This window comes from Nymphalis io, chromosome 9 (assembly GCF_905147045.1).
Source record: "Nymphalis io chromosome 9, ilAglIoxx1.1, whole genome shotgun sequence".
NCBI classification, from domain to species: domain Eukaryota; kingdom Metazoa; phylum Arthropoda; class Insecta; order Lepidoptera; family Nymphalidae; genus Nymphalis; species Nymphalis io.
In genome coordinates this window covers 11,535,310-11,553,686 of record NC_065896.1, presented here as the reverse complement: position 1 = coordinate 11,553,686, position 18,377 = coordinate 11,535,310, and the positions used below count along the sequence as shown (strand labels likewise).

Here is an 18,377-nt window from a genome sequence, read left to right as displayed (position 1 = left end):
ATACTTAAAAGGGAAGAATAATTCTGCCGCTGACGCACTTTCACGTTTGCATTTAACTTCTGAGGACTTGAAAGAGATGAATCAAACGGTGATGAATGTAATGACGCGTGGCCAGATGGCTAAGCAACAACGGGATGCTATTATTTCTAAAAACGATGGGACTGATCAACCAAAACTTGTAGAAATACATAGCAAACCGAAATATTTCACGGAATTACGTTTCATAAGCGCTTATGAATTAAATCGATATCGTAAATTGAGAAAGATAACGCATGAGAAGGGATGTTTGAGTTACGTGCCCTCAATGGATACTATTTTTATTAATTTAGCTTCTCGATCGCGACTATCGCCAGGCGAATTTGTGAGAGAGCTGAAAATATTTTGTGGAAAAATAAATATTAAAGAAGTGTACTTTATTAAGACTGAGAAAAATAATAAATTTGTGGAAAAGTTAATAAATGAAGTAAATAACATATGTAGTTGGTCCGGACCACGTATATGTATTTTAAGGGGAACAAAGAGAATAACTGATAAAGACGATAAGTGTGTAATTTTAAACGATTTTCATATATTACCCACAAGTGGCCATGCCGGCATAAGACGAATGGTAAATAACATAAAGAAATATTATTTTTGGCCAAAATTAGAAGCTGATGTTACAGAATTTATAAAAAGGTGTGACAAATGTCAAAAACAAAAACATTCCTCACATTATACTAAGGAACCTATGACAATTAGTTCGACGGCAACTTCAGCGTTTGAAAAGGTATATTTAGATATAGTAGGGCCGTTAGAGAGAGAGTACAATAATTATGTGTACATTTTAACTATACAATGTGAGTTGAGCAAGTATGTTGAGGCCTACCCATTAATATCAAAAAGGTCAGATGAGGTAGCCAGGAACTTCGTAAACAATTTTATACTCAGGTATGGTATTCCGAAGGAGATAGCTACAGACAGGGGAACGGAGTTTTTATCGGACACAATGAAAGAGGTTTGTAAACTTTTGCATATTAACAAGCTGCAGTCTACTGCTTATCATCATCAAAGCATCGGTGCCTTGGAGAATTCTCACAAACATCTAGATAACTATTTGCGAATACAGACAGACAATCACTCAGAAGCTTGGAGCATGTGGCTTCCATTTTGGTGTTTTTCCTATAACACTGCAGTACATACGGAGACTAAGTTCACTCCCTATGAGTTGGTGTTCGGTAAGAAATGTATTTTACCATCTAATTTGCGATCAGCACAAGTTGATCCTTTGTACAATTTTGATAATTATCCTTTGGAACTCAAATTCAGATTACAAACGTCACAAAAAGAGGCTAGAGAAAATTTAATAGCAAGTAAATTAAAAAGAAAAGATAAGTATGATCGTAATATAAACCCTGTGACTTATAAACAGAATGATTTGATTTTAATAAAAAATGAAACCGGCAGTAAGTTCCAAAACATATATTCAGGTCCATACAAAGTAATAAGGGAATGTTCACCCAATGTAGAAATAATTAAGGATAATAAAAACTATGTTATTCACAAAAACAGAACAAAAATGTATTTTGAACCAATTACCTAACAATTTTGTTAAAAGTTTATGTACTAAATACTTACTTCAAAAGTTTGTAAAGATAGTAATTATAATATGACATTATACTATATGAACATTCGTAATATAAACTAAAATAAAATAAATTGTATTGTTTATTTTATTTTTTTATTGCGGTGGAGATGAGATGTAGTGAATAGATTATATTAACTAAACATACTTATTAATCATTATATACTACGTAACCTAATTTTGTACCTATTTAATGTACGACCTATTGGAAATAAAGGCAGTATCTATTCAGCAGTCTCGGCTTTCATTCCTCTCTCAGGGCACCACATTACAAGGTTATCAAAATCATGTTTCGGGACTAATGTCAGATTAGATAGACCCAAGATAATTAATCTTAGATCAAATAATAAAAAACTCGCCGATGACAATTTTGCAATAAATAGGTAACAAACGTTAATAATATACTTCAACAAATATTAATATTCAACAATAGTAATAGTATCAATTGTTATTCGATTATTGTTAACCGAGGGGGTTCAGACTTCAAATCCATGAATTGGTGTTTGTAATTTATCTTGTGCGGCTTTAAGAAACCTGCATGTGTCCGATGAAAAAAAAACTGTATTTAATAAAAATGTATATCATCCTAGGGGTAAAAGCAAAATAAGTTTTAAGCTAATATGACAATAAATAAGCTTTTTGACGTTTTGTTCCCATGTCTACGTAGGGTATAATTTAAAAAAATGTGAGACACTATTATCAGTAATAAATCCCGTTCTTCTACAACAACAATATTCCAACCCTATTTTACTATTTTCAAATAACCTTGAATTGTATGATTTCTAAATTAAAAAAAAGAGTTCAAATACGTATTTCTATACTGTAACCCTAAAAGTAACAGTACCCCCCTATTATATTCTATTATTTTTATTTTCTTATTTAAAGAATATATATATATAAGAAAGACTTACCTGTAAATTGTCTGTATAATTATAGAAAAAAAGACGAAAATTCCATTTTTTGTGGATTGAACGGTACGCTCTGGGTGTTGATGAATAAGTTAACGACGTAAATACATCATTTTATTCAATAAGTACACTCGTTGTCAACTAGATGGCGCTGTACGTAGTTAGATCGCACTGACGTTGTGCTTTCTTGTAATAGTAAAATGCTGCGGCCTATTTCTTACTGTAACGACATAGCTTGGTGACCTCTTAACATCAGAAATTTTTGTGGTGCTTTATTTATAACAAGCGCCGTGATAAAAGAGAGTACAATACGAATATTAACAGTTCGATTAAAAAATTGTGGATTGTTTAATTAGATATGTAGCATCGATATATAGTAGTAGTAATCAGTTATAATTTATATAGTAGTATGTAGTGAATATGTAATTAGTATATTATTCCATAAATTAAGTAAATATATTTGGAATTACTTAAAACCGCGATTTCGCCCGAGTGCAATTGATTAATTATATGACAAAATTCCTTGTTTATATATTTAATATAAATCATCATACTAGAATATTATATTATTAAATATAATAGTATATAGTAAAGTTGTTGAGTTGTTTTAAATTTCGTCAGAGTCGAGTCTACGTGTGCCTCTACAGATCCCACAATGGTGACTTGGAGACAAGCCGATTATTTGACCATCTTAGTCGGGTGGCAGATGCTGCGCAAGAGCAGTTTCCTAACGCGGAATTGGTGTTTTTGGGGGATTTTAATGCTCACCATGAATCATGGTTGAAATCCCTCAAAACTGACCATGGTGGAAGAACTGCTCATGCTTTTGCTCTCACACACGACTTGACCCAACTGGTTGATCAGCCCACCAGGATCCCAGACATTGATGGGCAAGCGCCTTCTCTACTGGATCTTCTGCTGACTTCTCACCCGGTGGAATATCAGGTTGTGGTTCAAGCTCCACTTGGTTCCTCGGATCACGGCCTTATATCTACCAAAGTGCCACAGGCCAAGCTGCCGCCATCAGCGGTATGCAAACGTCGCGTTTGGCACTATAAGTCGGCAGATTGGGACGGTATGCGCGATTACTATGCGTCAGTCCCTTGGAAGGAACGTTGCTTCAGTGGGAATGACCCGACAGCTAGTGCCGCTGCTGTTGCTGGTGAGATCATGTTAGGAATGGAATACTACATTCCTAGCTCAGATCTCATCAATAGGGGTACGCGTAACCGTTGGTTCACTCGTGAATGTGCCGACGCTGTATCATCTAAGCAGGCGGCATATCGCGCGTGGATCAACGGCTGCATTAGCGGGGCATCTAACATTGACTCACTGAAAGCAAACTACAAAAAAAATTCCAAGTCCTGTAGGAAGGCATACACGAGAGCGGATGCACAGCGCATTGTACAGATTGGTCATGACCTTATTTCGCATCCTAGGGGCTCCCGTAGCTTCTGGCGTCTGACCAAGTCTGTGCAAAACAATTTCTGCCAACCTTCGCTGCCACCGCTCAGAAATCCGGACGGATCGCCATATCTCCAAGGATATATCTCCAAGGCTTTCGACAGGGTCTGGCACAGAAGTCTTCTCTCCAAGCTACCGGCATATGGTCTGCCTGCTCAGCTATGCACCTGGATTACCAGCTTCCTACACAAGCGTAGCCTTCGTGTTTTAGTAGATGGTTGCGCTTCACAATTCTATGTAGTGAATGCTGGGGTCCCCCAGGGATCTGTGCTATCTCCCACACTCTTTCTTTTGCATATCAATGATATGCTCTCCCTTGGGAACATACATTGCTATGTAGATGATAGTACAGTGCATGGTGGATACCACGGACGCGCAGTGGCTGGGCGGGCGGAAACTGAGGAGAGGCGGGAGAATCTTGTCATTGAACTCGATAGGACGTTAGAGCTCATCGCCACATGGGGTTCTGATAATCTTGTTGAGTTTAATGCCAAGAAAACACAGGTATGCGCTCTCACATCGAAAAAGTCACCATTTTACCCTCATCCCTCCCTCTGTGGCATACCGCTGATGATACAAAGCAAAATCGCCATGCTGAGGATGGACGTTCGCTGCGACCTTAGTCAAAGGGATTACATCGAGGCTATTATAAAAACAGCTTCACGAAAACTTGGAGTTCTGAACAAGGTGCGGCGTTTTTTCACGCCGCAACAACTGTGCCTGTTATACAAAACACAGGTACGGTTTTGCGTTGAATATTGCTCGCACCATTGGGATGGCTCCGCTAAGTACCTACTGGAGGCCTTGGACCGGTTGCAGCGACGTGCAGTACGCATTATTGGCGACGTAAAGGTGTAAACAATTGCGTCGCGAGATAGCAGCACTGAGCGCTTTCTATCGACTGTATCACGGCGAGTGCTCTGAGGAATTATTCTCTCTAATTCCTGCTTCACCTTCCTTCTTAAGCTGGCACGCGAGCTGGTTCTCGATGTCACCGCCTAACTGTGACATCAATTCCATCGCGCACAAAGAAATTTGGCAACTCCTTTCTTTGTCGCACTACCAAAAAATGGAATTCCTTACCAGCTCACGTGTTCCCCTCCTCTTACAACCCGGGTTGCTTCAAACGAGGCGTGAAGAGACATCTTGCGGGCCGGCAAGGCGGTGACGGCTAGTACAGAACATTCTTCCCGACTGTACTGGCCGTCGTCGCGTTTGGACTCTACTACCACTTACCATCAGGTGGAGTAGAGTCATTTGCCATCCCGGACATATAAAAAAAAAATTAATCATTCATCAAAATGAAGGGTTGTAATTTTTTCTATTACTTTTATGTACATATATATGTAGCATGTTCACGTGTTAGCCATGCCAAAGATGCCTTAGCAAATGCAAATACTACATTTAATATAATATATAAAGAGGCATAACAATAATTAATTATAACCCTTTTTCTTTAATTACTAAAATAATAATTATTATCGAACCAATATAATAAATATGGAAGGTTGTGTGTTCTGAATATTTGTTACTTCTTCAAGCTTTCTCATAGCTAAAATGTGACATAATTAACATATTTTGGCCTTTGTCTCCATTAATTAGATTTTCGATTACGATGCGGGCGAAGCGATATAACATAATAAGTTCTTGTGTAGAGACATAATGAAAATAATTTTACCTTTTTATTGTTTAAGGGTAAGATTACCGAAATATTTCTGTACTCAAATACCTTGTAAAATTGATAATTTAATAACCTCTGTAGCCATAATTATCAATAGAGAACCATAACGGCTTAAATTATGTTTTAATGGGCCGTTACGGTTCTCCATCAAAATGTTAGGATATATTTATATATATAATTTTTTTATGATGTACAAGTTGTAGATCTTATTTGATAAATAGATTGAACGTGACGAGGGCGGTACGTAAAATAACTCAGTATTAACATGTGCCCTCGTATTTATTTTTATAGATAATATTTTTGAGCTTAATTTTGGTGAGCCTTTCCTCTTTAAGAGTCAGGACTTTATGGTACTGAACGTGCAGGTTTAACTTGTTTCATTGCTCAGTACTGGCACTAATGGATGCTATCTAAGGCTTCTTTTATCACCGAGCACAAAGTGAATTTTAAATATAAAAAATATAAAACCAGTAGTTTGATCTTTAAACCCATGTTTAGTTTGATACACATGAAAGTAAAAAGCCTGTAAATGGTCATCGTTTCTACAGGGTACACAGATTTCTGAAGAAGAAGAAATCTTGGATATCGTGGTGAAGTCGTGAAAAGTCCATATTTCATTTCATATAACATCAATGTCAGTATCGCGTAGTATTTCTGCATATAATGAATATTTCCATTATATACATGCGCTAAAAATAAATACTTCAACCAGTTTTATGATAAGACAGTTACAGTTAACCACATTACATTTCTAGTGATGCTAATTAAATTATGTCAGTCATGATATATCGTGTAATATTCATTTGCACATCAACACCGTCCTTCAGTGGAAACCTGTTTTTCAAAGCTGTGGAGGAGTGGTGGGCCACTCCACCCAGCATCTAGTGATAGTGAACCAAGAGTGGAATAATTAGTAATAGGCAATATGAAAAAAGGATTAAGGTAGTTCAATAGCCAACAATAAACTATGAATGTCTGCGGACGGTTATTACATTTTATACCAATAAATTTTCATTAACAGCCTTTAGATCGTGCATACTTGTGTAATATACATACGAGTATATCTCTCGCGTTGGCTAGTCTTCGTTGAGAAAGGTTGCCGTGGCCGAAATCGGTCAGGAGGTCATCATGAAAGCCTCGACATCGCAGAAGTAAATAACCCCAGTTTGCTAAGATAAGGAAAAAATCTGAAACGATAGGAAAGTCCACATAAAGTTAAACCAGATATTTTCTTCGTTCAATTATAGATTCTCTTGGTAAAATCTTTTAAATCTTTTGTGAGTTGTGATTTACGTACGAAATCTTTACCTGTTTCTTTTTATAGTGAATTGGTTTTTTCTTTTATTATATTATCAGGAAGGCATTCGACTTATTGCTATAATCGTACTTATGTATTAAATGGAATGCGTAATGTTTAATTAGAAATCCGATGTATATGTATACTTTTTGTTCGTATTTAATTTTACGATTTTCTTTCGAATATTAATAATTCTAATACATTTTTAGATTTTATACTATTTGCTTATCTATTGTTTACCTCCCAAGTGATATGTGTCAAATTTCAACAATGACCCGACAAAAACAAATACATTATTACATTTATAGTTTTCACGAGTAGACTCGTCGTGACTTTGCCCTAAAAAAACAAAATTAGTGAAAAAAACAATATTAATAGTGCGTTTATAACAGTCTGTTAATGTCCCACTGCTGGGCTAAGGTCTCCTCTCCCTTTTGAGGAATAGGTTTGGAGCTTATTCCACCACGCTGCTCTGCTGTTGGTGGAATACACATGTGGCAGAATTTCAATGAAATTAGACGCATGCAGGTTTCCTCACGATGTTTTCCTTCACCGTCAACCACGAGACGAATTATAAACACAAATTAAACACATGAAAATTCAGTGGTGCTTTCCCGGGTTTGAACCCACGATCATCGGTTAAGATTCACGCGTTCTAACCACTAGGTCATCTCGGCTTCGGCGTCTTTAGTGCGATACGTTAATAGGTCTTATACCAAAAACATTTTATTTTCATGTTTGTGATTTATTGACGAAAAATCTGTGCCGTTGTCTCTACGTTAAATAGATCGATATTCTAAACAGTCTATGTGATGTAGTCAAATTATATGAGGTGAATTATGTAGACTTTTATAAATACAGATAAACACAATAAATAAAAAGACAAATCTAATAAAGATAATAATAACCGATTAAAAACTATACAGGCATTAACCGTGAGATTTTAATGTTTCAGAGGCAGTTCATTGTTAGCTCAGCGCCGGAGGGCTTGCAAAGCTTCACAGAGAAGTCTTTGTTCCAACCATTAGCTTGGTTGAACACAAATGTGCTTTCTACGTTAGATGTACCGCTTCGCTTATATGTTTCTGAGTGAAGTTGGCACGGCATCAGAACTGCTATGTTCTAATATCATTTTTAGTATTATGTAGCGTAGTAAACACATACTGCCTAGTTAATGTATATGTATAATGAAAACCCAAAGGTTTTCAAAATTTTAGAGATATTGTGATAAAATATTTTATTTGATGGAAAAATCGATTTTTTCATATCTTATCGAGATAATTAATAATAAAGGAATAATCGATTTCGACGATAATAAATTAGAAACAAAAAATAGGCTTGAACTATTTTTTCGTCATTAAATGTACAATTGTCTTTTTTTATAGACAATGTTTGTGATAAATATGATTTTTTATTTTTATAGCATAGGTAGGCGGACGAACATATGGGCCACCTGATGGTAAGTGGACGCCAACGGCCATAGGCATTGGCATTGCAAGAAATGTTAACCATCGCTTACATCACCACTGCGCCACCAACCTTGGGAACTAAGATGTTATGTTTCTTGTGCCTGTAATTAGACTGGCTCACCCTTTAAACCGGAACATAATTATACCAAGACTGTTGTTTTGTGGTAGAATATCTGATGAGTGGGTGGTACCTACCCAGACGAGCTTGCACAATGCCCCACCACCCATGATGAATCGTTGAACATAAGAGATATCCGAAAAAAGATAAATTAACAAAAATATTTTAAATGTGAAGGTCACAACGGTTAAATTCAGATTTCACCGAGAACATCGGAAAACAAACACTATATTTTCTCTTTCATATCGTATGAAAATGACTTTAATTTTTAATTATTATATAACAGTATAGTAACCATTGCTTGTAACGGTAGGTTGACATTTAATGAAATGTTATATAAAATTAAATTTGATTTATCAATAGAATAGTCTGTTATTCTATATTGTTTTATGTTGAACGCTAGTAAATTACTTTTATTAATTTATCTTTTATTGTAGTTTGTAGCTCCGTGCTAGTTTCTACACTACAAATGAAAGAAGTAGAATTTCAACTCGGTATTCTTTTGTTCACACAATAATATTTAGCTGTCAAATTTATTTTCATTGTGTCATTTGTTATCACTTTAATACTTAACTCTACAATAGCTGAGTGACATTCCAATTTGTACATCACTATCCGTTAAATAAGGGATAGACCGCATTGCGGAATAAATCGTTTAGTTTTATTTTCACATATCTCAAACACTTCTACATTAATGTAAAAATGTAACAAGTGCGTTTTAAAATTCGAGTTAAAAAAACTTTGGTTTGATACTATTATATAGATAGTATAAGGTTTTTATCCTTAGAATTCCCAACAGAGGGAAGAATCGGGTGAAATTTATGACATTTTGAAAAGGACTTTTCAAGTCAATTACAAGTTCTAGTAATTTAATTTTTTTTTCATTTTTTGTACGATAATAGATGCCCTTAATTGTCAAGTAAATGGTCTTTATATTGACATAATGCATGATATGTAAGTATATTATCCAATGTGAGATTTCCCCGACCGAAGACATTTCGTGCTGAGGTGCGTTCTCATATGAGACACCCTCAAGTTTGACGTCATTCGGAGCCCACCATGGTTTAAATTTCAAGGCGGAGTCTAGTACTCGCTCCCTCGCCCGGTAACGCTATAAAGGCCACTAGCATTTACACAACAAAACAAAGTGTAAGATCAATAAATACCTACATACTACCAAAGTGTTACAGTAGTTTTATTGGAATCCTTAGCATCTACAATAGACCACGATGTAGGGCAGTATTGAACCAATAAAAAGATATAATTCAATTTTAATACAAACATTGCGGATAGATTCACGATATTTGATTTTATATTGTGGGACATATAAAACCATGGACTCATTATGAGCGAAATAAGTTGAAGAGAAACGTAAATATTACGAGCGTGTACGTATGTTCCGCCATACGACAATAACAAATATTCTGCTCGCTCGAAGATCATCAATAAATGTTTCGGTATGCGCATCAAATATTTATTCACAACGGAAGCGTAGTAGGCCGTGAACAGACACCGAATTTTAGGTACCTACATATAGTGTTGCAGACGAAATATATGCCGACTATTTTTATTAATATATATTTGTGAGTGATTTCAATCATATTGGATTCGAAACGATCAATTTCTAATTAGTTCAAAAAACAAAAAGGGTGCAAAAACGTTCTTTTATTATTCCATTACAATAAACCTATACTGATTATATTTTATATTTTCTTTCCTGAAACAAAAGCACAGCAAAAAGTTCGCATGAAATAAAAATAATCATTATCATATGATTCCGTAATCCGTAACAGCCTGTGAATGTCCCACTGCTGGGCTAAAGGCCTCCTCACTTTGTCCTCTTCTTGAGAAGAAGGTATCATATGATGCCTAATTTGATTTCGTCCTGGATTCGCTACAGATTTTGTAAAACGAAATTATAATGTTTGCTATATTTAGAGAACAGGAGTGATAAAAAGGGAAAATGTTATCTTTAGAAACATACAAGGCACCCTAGGTACAGTCAACAAAGAGTATTATGACGATGCACTCTTGGCCAGGGCAGTAATTTACTTAAGACGAAACTGTATTGGGTTTAGGGTTCAATGACCTCTCCTGATCGATTTTGGTCATGGCGGTCAATCTCAAGAGAGATTTAAATGCGCAGGACATAATGATAGGGTACAAGTTGTGTGCGGAAATCTGACACGACAAGACTGCAAATTCGACATGAACAGATCAGAAAGAGTGCAGGACCAACTGCTTTCCGTGTGTTCCGATGCACGGGAGTATAAACTCTTCCAACTCCAGGCTGTTATATTCCATATCTCTTATATATTCCATATAATAACTATTATACAACGGATCAGAGAGTTTTCGAATGTCTATAAAATTTTACAAGCTTTATTTGGCTTAAATCTTGCAAATATTTTAAACTATATAAGATAACTTACCCAACTGGTTAAGCTGAATAATACCCTTTTTTGATGCTATAATACAACATACTATACATTCTGTAAAAATGTTTTACTTTATCGCTTTATAAATAACGTGTTATTTATATATTAAAGGTTTATTTGATATTGTTTGACGGTGAGTAATAAAAATCATATTTATAATTATTAAATATTTTAATAAGTGTGACAAATTCAGTGAAATAAAATATTTGCCTAATGTGAAATGGTGTGGACATGATCTGTGAAAAAGTGCTTGATAATTAAAAAGTTATTATAATTAACTTTTATCATAGTTTTATTAAGTATCACAGGATATACATTATTCTGGTATAATTTTATTAGTATTTTTTTGAAAAATTTGAAATGTTGCGTAATGCCTTTTTGAATTTAGAATAATTAAAGAAACATCAAACCAGGTACGCCAATATTTAGATTAATTTAAATTCATAAATGGGCTAAGCTCAACTTTTATCTTATAAATAGACACGACAAACCAAATATCAAATCTGTCATTGATTCGTATGTCTTACATACATACGTTTTCATGAAATTTTTGCACAAAATATATTTGTTTCTTTATTTATATTGGTTGTTATTTCAATTGTAAACTCCGTTCGCAAGCACTTTCTCTCAGATTTATAATAAAATAGCATTATAAATTCTTATTATTTAACAAGAAATATTTTTTCTATTACAATTGTTATTAAAAGTATTATTTTATTTAAAATTAAATGATTATTATAAATTATTGATCTAGATATTACAGATGAAGCACATAGTTAAATAGTTTTAAGTAGTTACAATGTTTAAATATCTAACTATTTATTTGAAACGGACAAAACTTTATAATTTTTGAAATATAAAGATATTTTAACATGCATTTTATACTGTGTTATGTAAACGTAGATAAATCTATTAAATCTAGACCAACGATTTATTATCATCGCTCTCTTAGTCAAAGGCTATTAATAATAATTCAAATTCGAAATTCGATGTCAAACTCTTTCGGATAATGTAAAGAGATTCTAGTAATAATATTTTTAATCTTACATTACGCGTATATACTTCTTACGGCAATATATTTCGAATACTAATAAAATGTACGATTATTATTTTCGAGATTCATGTATTCCTAGTAGGCCTTACCGATAAACGTTGTGTAACTGCTAATACACATCGATTTTTCTCTTTCTGTCATCGGGAATTTGACATTCGAAAGAAGGAGATAAAGGATTGTGTATGCAACATTTATACAACGTTGTTAGTAAGGAGGTTGTATAGTATTTTTTTTGACATTTCAAGGAATTAATTTGACTTCGAATTTCGACTTTGCTTTTATTAACGCCTTTATTACAGGAATTTATGATCTTCAGATAACATTCATAATGTACATGAACAGTATTTTTACTTTAATACTTTATGATTTTAGAAACTTTAATAAATCTTGTTAGATATTATTAATGCAAAAGTTTTTTTTAAATTTGTTTTTAATTATTAGGAACTAAAATACTACATATATTATAAATTATAATTTTAAACATGATGATTTTTAAACGTGATTGAAATCTTGTATTTGTCTCGATAGTAATTATATTTATTGTTTAAATTATTACGTATTTTATTATTACACATTTGTTTCAAAACTACATAGATACTATGTGATCAGTGTCACCTGTATTTAAATATCACGAATTTGATATTTTATAACATTTTATTCTTTTTTATATTACATCCTTAAATCGTTGTTAGAACTACTACAAATAATATTATCAATAATTTTTGTTAAATATTTATACATCGTAATTACGTGAAAAACAATATTCTAATGGTTTTTTTTTTAATTTTTTGACGTCTGTTGTGCGATCGGAATAAAAAAAAACATTAACTGATTTATGGTTAAAAATAAATTTGTTAATATGGTTATGATAAATATATTACAACCGAGACAAACATCGAACAATGTGGAATATAAATATACGGAATGTCTTACATACGATAAATTGGTGCGTACAATACGCGTATAGAATTGATTAAAAAGGCGCAAAAGCGTTTATAAAAATTTCGTCACGACATCGAAATTGCATTAAAAAAAATCACAACTAACACATTTGAGCTTTACACGACACAAAATCTATTAAATTCAAATTGAAAAAGAATTAAAGGAAATTAATTAAAGTGTATATAAAAAGTTTTCTTTGTGCTGTGTTTATTATTAATGTATTTATTATGTGCGAATTTTACAAACCTCGCCCTAAGCCTGGAGCGTAAGCGTGCTCGAGTTAATGTATTGCTTTTTAAGTTTAATTTTTTTTTATCTGTACTTTTGATTCTTAACAAGCAAAACAAGAAAAAATATATTTAGGTTGTAGTGGAATAATTAATGTGTTATAACTGCATACAGAGCATCTTTTCTGGTTTCTTTAAGTTGGTATTACTTAACAGATGTTTTTAAAACAGGCAACATTTGTCAGTTTGTAAAAGTTGATACGAATGAATTACAATGATCATTTGACAAAGTTTTCATTCGATTACTTGAGCTATTACTGTTATCATACAAAGCCGCAAAAGAAGCATCGTCACATCTAGACTCACGCTTTTAAATACACGGAATCATAAAACCGCGAAGTTGAGTCATGTGTAAACAATTTATTGAAAATATTTATTAAATATATATATAATCGTTTTAATCTAACAAATATATATATTTTTATTATTTTGTCCTAAGATTTGTGTTAGATTTCATAAGTACAGATAAACAGTTTTATTAATGATTCATTAATTAATACATATAATAAAACTTTTAAAAGACGCTCGATATATTTACACATTGTGGTGATAACATGAAATTTAATTCTTATATTTACTATCAAAAATACATAGATATAAAAGTATAGGCACGAGAAATTTCATAATTAATATGTGCATTATCTATTTTTTCAGGCTATATTATACAATAAGTGCAATTATTATACATTTAAATGCCGAGAAATTTTAAATTATCTACCTATATAAGATTTTTTTCTTCATATCAAATCGAATATGGCACGCCACTATAGTCCTGACAGAATTTTTAAAGTTACGAGTCATTTAATAAGTTCAATTTCAACAAATGAAAATATTAATATTAAGTTGAAAATGAATAATCAATCATTTTATTCGAGAACAATTACAATAAACTGACGACTCAACGCATTGTGTCACATATACTCGTACTTCATACACTTAAGATATTTACAAGCTAGCAGATACTAGACATTGAGGCAATAAATACACAAATGTAAGAAAATATTACAAGAGCATTGTCGTTTTTTAGTTTGTTTTAGGTGGAATATACATTTTCTTTTATCCTTTTCATAATCCGTTTATATCAAGCTTCGAAAACGTACAAAATAATCCCTTACATTGTCTACAACGATCCAAGATATCAGTTGTCCATTGGACTTGGATCCATGGAGACAGCTACCGAAAGCTATTCAAACTTTCGAAACTGGAACGGTGTAGGGAATGTGCAAGAATTCAATGTTATCGTTTTCGATTATTATCGGAACTCGAAATTGATATAGTTTCTGAGAATGTATTTGTATTTCATTAGATACGACGGTATGGCTGACATTATACTTCTCATACTTTGTAACAATAAACTTAAATTAGTGACATTAAATTTTGTCTTAATTTGGAAACAATAGTGAAAATTCTATTAGTAGTATAGTTTTAATTTGTGAAACACTTGTTATGTTAATTTTATAAAACAATAACAGCTTTTAACCTGAAATAATAAACATAATATTTAATTATTTTATGCGAAATGATATTATTTTTATTTTATAATAGCGTATACCGTCGTATTCGTATTCAAAGTGAAAATAATAAGTTTTTTGATATAACTTTTGTAATATTTTCTATTATGTTATCCTATATTTGGTAAATTTACTGACACGAAGTGCTTACAGACTTATAAATAATTTATATAATTTGCTAAAAATTTAATACCTTCATAATAACACAAATTTTTTGTTCAAAGATAGTACAAATATTATTTTCTGACATTAACACATTTTCTTTTGTACAAAGTATTTAAAAGGAAGAAATACAGCAACAGAGAAGGTTTAAATAATTAGGTTTATAATATTCGAAATTTAAAATAGTATTATATGGTAAATTGTGGACACATTGAAATGCACAGATAAGGCAATAGTTTATAGCAGTACCTTATTAGAAATTTAATTAATAATTTTATGAATGCGATTTTTAGAGATAAAAAAAATATACAACAGTTAGAGAAAACAGTTAAAAAGTTAAAAGATAATTAATAAAATAAATTTAATAACAGTACAAATCACATCCATCATTGAGTTACATTCATATATTAATAAAAATGAAACAGCTGAGAGCTGAAATATTGAAATTTGCATAACTAAACTCGTGGTAATACAAATTATAGTTTTTAAAATTGAACACCTTCGCGAGGAAGCGTCTCTAAAGCTATACGACCTCAATTGTACGACAATTTCAACAAAGATACTTCGAAGTTGCTTCGTCGCACAAGTATTTCGTAGATCGCAATAAGTTTGCGTAGCACTCGCTCTGCTTAGCTTGATTGCGCTGGTGTGTAAGACCCTTAAATCTTATTATAATATCAATGTGTACTTTTAATTTGAGAAATTTATCTTGAATATAGTTAACGGTTATGAAAAAAATACACAAATAAAATAGTATCGAAACATAATAAATATTGTGTTTTGAATTATTACAATTTTGAAGTATATGTTATGATAATATAATCACAGCCTTAAAAATATACCGTAATAAATAAAGCAAAAGTAAAGCATCCTTATTTGAGATCATTTATGGTAATCATGCTATTATTTTATAGGTTCTTTCCCAGATATTAGAAAAATCGTTGTAAAAATAACTTATTAAATCGTTACAGTCAACGGTCGATGTCGTCTGTCTTTAAATAAACAAATGTTATTATCCTTTGGCACAACTGTTTTAGACATCATAGAAGTAAAAGACGGTGTATCTAATTCCTGAGTAAAGTGAGCTATATCAATACATAAACGATTAAATATAAATTCTAAGAGCAGTTTAATAACAATCAGTCTGAAGCCGCGACAAAATATGTAAACGCGATAAAATAATAACATACAAGGCAACCATGTCAATTTACAATAAAACATTTAAATAAAATCAGAGAGGGTATCACAATATGTACTACTGCTAAACTCTACCGTGACTTGGTCCATCTGAAAATTGTGAGTGAACAGCTAAATACTTGAACTCACAAAGCCTTAAGCTCATTCTTTGACAGCAGTGACAAATATTATTTGAATCAAGCAGTTACAACACACTAAACGTCACAAAATGTCTATTGATTTCAAAATAAGCCTTCAACGCATGGCGGCGGCGTTGCAGTTTTGACATTTCATTGATGCCGTATATCCTATGCCTCGTTGGAGAATGCGTTCAAGAGCTTTGGAGCTCATTTTCAACACAATAAATCAATTACTGACCGTTGAAAAGCAAATTGAATTTTATTCAATTACAGATAGATTTATCTTGAAAAGTTAAAATTCAAGTTGGTTTTCATCGTTAATGTTTTGTTAAAATTAACGATAAATTATATGGTTACCAATAAAATCAAAAACAAGTCCATAGAGAAGTAAGATGTATGGAATCAATGAACTGTCAAACTAGGAAGTTCACATTCTTGACATGATCATGTAGCGTCCGTCAGATAACAGCTCCCTTGTGTCAGATGGCGATCCAGGACTTAGGCTTGGGGCTACGGAGGGTGTTGAGTAAGTGTCTTTGTTGAATTTGCCCAGTCTCCTCTCTGTTTCCGAAGCAACGGAAACTTCTTCTTCAACAATTTGCTCCAAAGGTGTCTCTCTCATTGTTTCGCCGTTTATTGCGAGAGCATTAACGAACCCGTGAGCCCTGTCCGGTGAAGGCTCTGTATATGTTTCGGTTATTGTTTCTGGTAGCACTTCAGTGGCACGAGCTCGTTTTGCACCTTTTGTTCTCATACCACCGGTTTCTGCATCTCTCTCTAGTCTATGCCCAGAACGGGAACGCGTAAGCTGTCTTTGAACATAATCCTCCAAAGCGTCTTCCTCGCTCTTAGTTAAATATTTATGAAGAATGATTAAGAATACTCCAACGCCAAGGGCAAATAAGCCAGAGCATACGAGTTCATTAAACCAGCTGACAGATCCGATACTGCTCCAAGCGGTTACATCGTCTGGAAGCCATCCAGAGGCGACTAAGAACATGCCAAGAACAAGGAACACGACTCCAAGATGGAGCATGCCGACTGAGGAGACGACTTCATTTTCGGTACCTCGTGATGTCTTGTACCTTCGTCTTTCAAGGCTGCCAGTAGAACAATGGGGCGAGGTGACTCCCGACTCAGTTGATTGGACGGAGTAGCGACGCTCACGTGCACGCTGCTGCTCGGCGCGACGCTTGCGCTCCCGGCGGATGGCGAGCGCAGAGTGCAGACCCACCGCGTGCATCCTGCAAGCACGGGCACGGGTGAGCGCGTGCACGAGCGGCGCGCGGCCGCAGGCGCGGGTTGCCGCACGCCTAGAGGAGTCCGCCGACCCGTGCCCGTGCCGTGCCGCCCGATACACGTATATAAGACTTGATTTCTACTTTACAACAACTATATATGCTTAGTACTTACTTTTAGTGAGGCGTTTGTTTTAGATAATATTTTTAACAAGATCGTGAATAATAAGAAATCAAGCCTTAAATATTTAGTATTATAAGTTTCTTAAGATAAGTATATTTTTATTATTACTACAATATCCATATTGTTAGTTGAATATTTAAGTATTTGTTTTTTGTTAAAAAACACTCAGTGATGCAGATTAATAAAAATGTTCTAATTAAATGGTCGCAGAAGTATATATACTACCCGACTTTTAGCATGTCATGTAATGAAAATGAAACGACTGTCCCTTCGTTACGAGCTTCATAAACAGAGAGATAAAGCTGACGCCATACTGAATACTATTTCTTGTATGTATGTATAATACGCTCTACAGCTCGATACTTGACTCGATACTTGTGACGAGCCGGTTGGCGTGGTTGGTAGAACACTTGCCTTTCACGCCGAAGGTTGTGGGTTCGATACCCACCCAGGACAGACGTTTGTGTGCATGAACATGTCTGTTTGTCCTGAGTCTGGGTGTAATTATCTATATAAGTATGTATTTACAAAAGAAAAGTAGTATATGTAGTATATCAGTTGTCTGGTTTCCATAGCACAAGCTTTGTACAAGCTTAATTTGGGATCAGATGGCCGTGTGTGAAAAATGTCCCAGGATATTATTATTATTATTATTATACTTCGACATCGATTAAATACTTGATCTTG

At 33.6% G+C, this 18,377-nt stretch overlaps 1 protein-coding gene across 6 annotated transcripts in view; it reads right to left on the bottom strand.

Moving 5' to 3' along the window:
* LOC126770632 (uncharacterized) overlaps window positions 1-18,377 on the bottom strand; it is an 88,955-nt gene that overhangs the window by 22,491 nt on the left and 48,087 nt on the right. Inside the window, exon 1 of one of the 6 annotated variants that reach the window (XM_050490130.1) lies at window positions 6,731-6,864. The exons of 4 other annotated variants lie outside the window; for them this stretch is intronic. Coding sequence is in view for 1 of the 2 variants with exons in the window: in XM_050490128.1 (XP_050346085.1) it covers window positions 16,696-17,511 (816 nt within the window). In the remaining variant the exon portion in view is untranslated. Of the gene's footprint in view, window positions 1-6,730; window positions 6,865-15,979; window positions 17,513-18,377 lie in introns of those variants that run through there. One more of the 6 variants, XM_050490128.1, reaches the window with a different exon arrangement.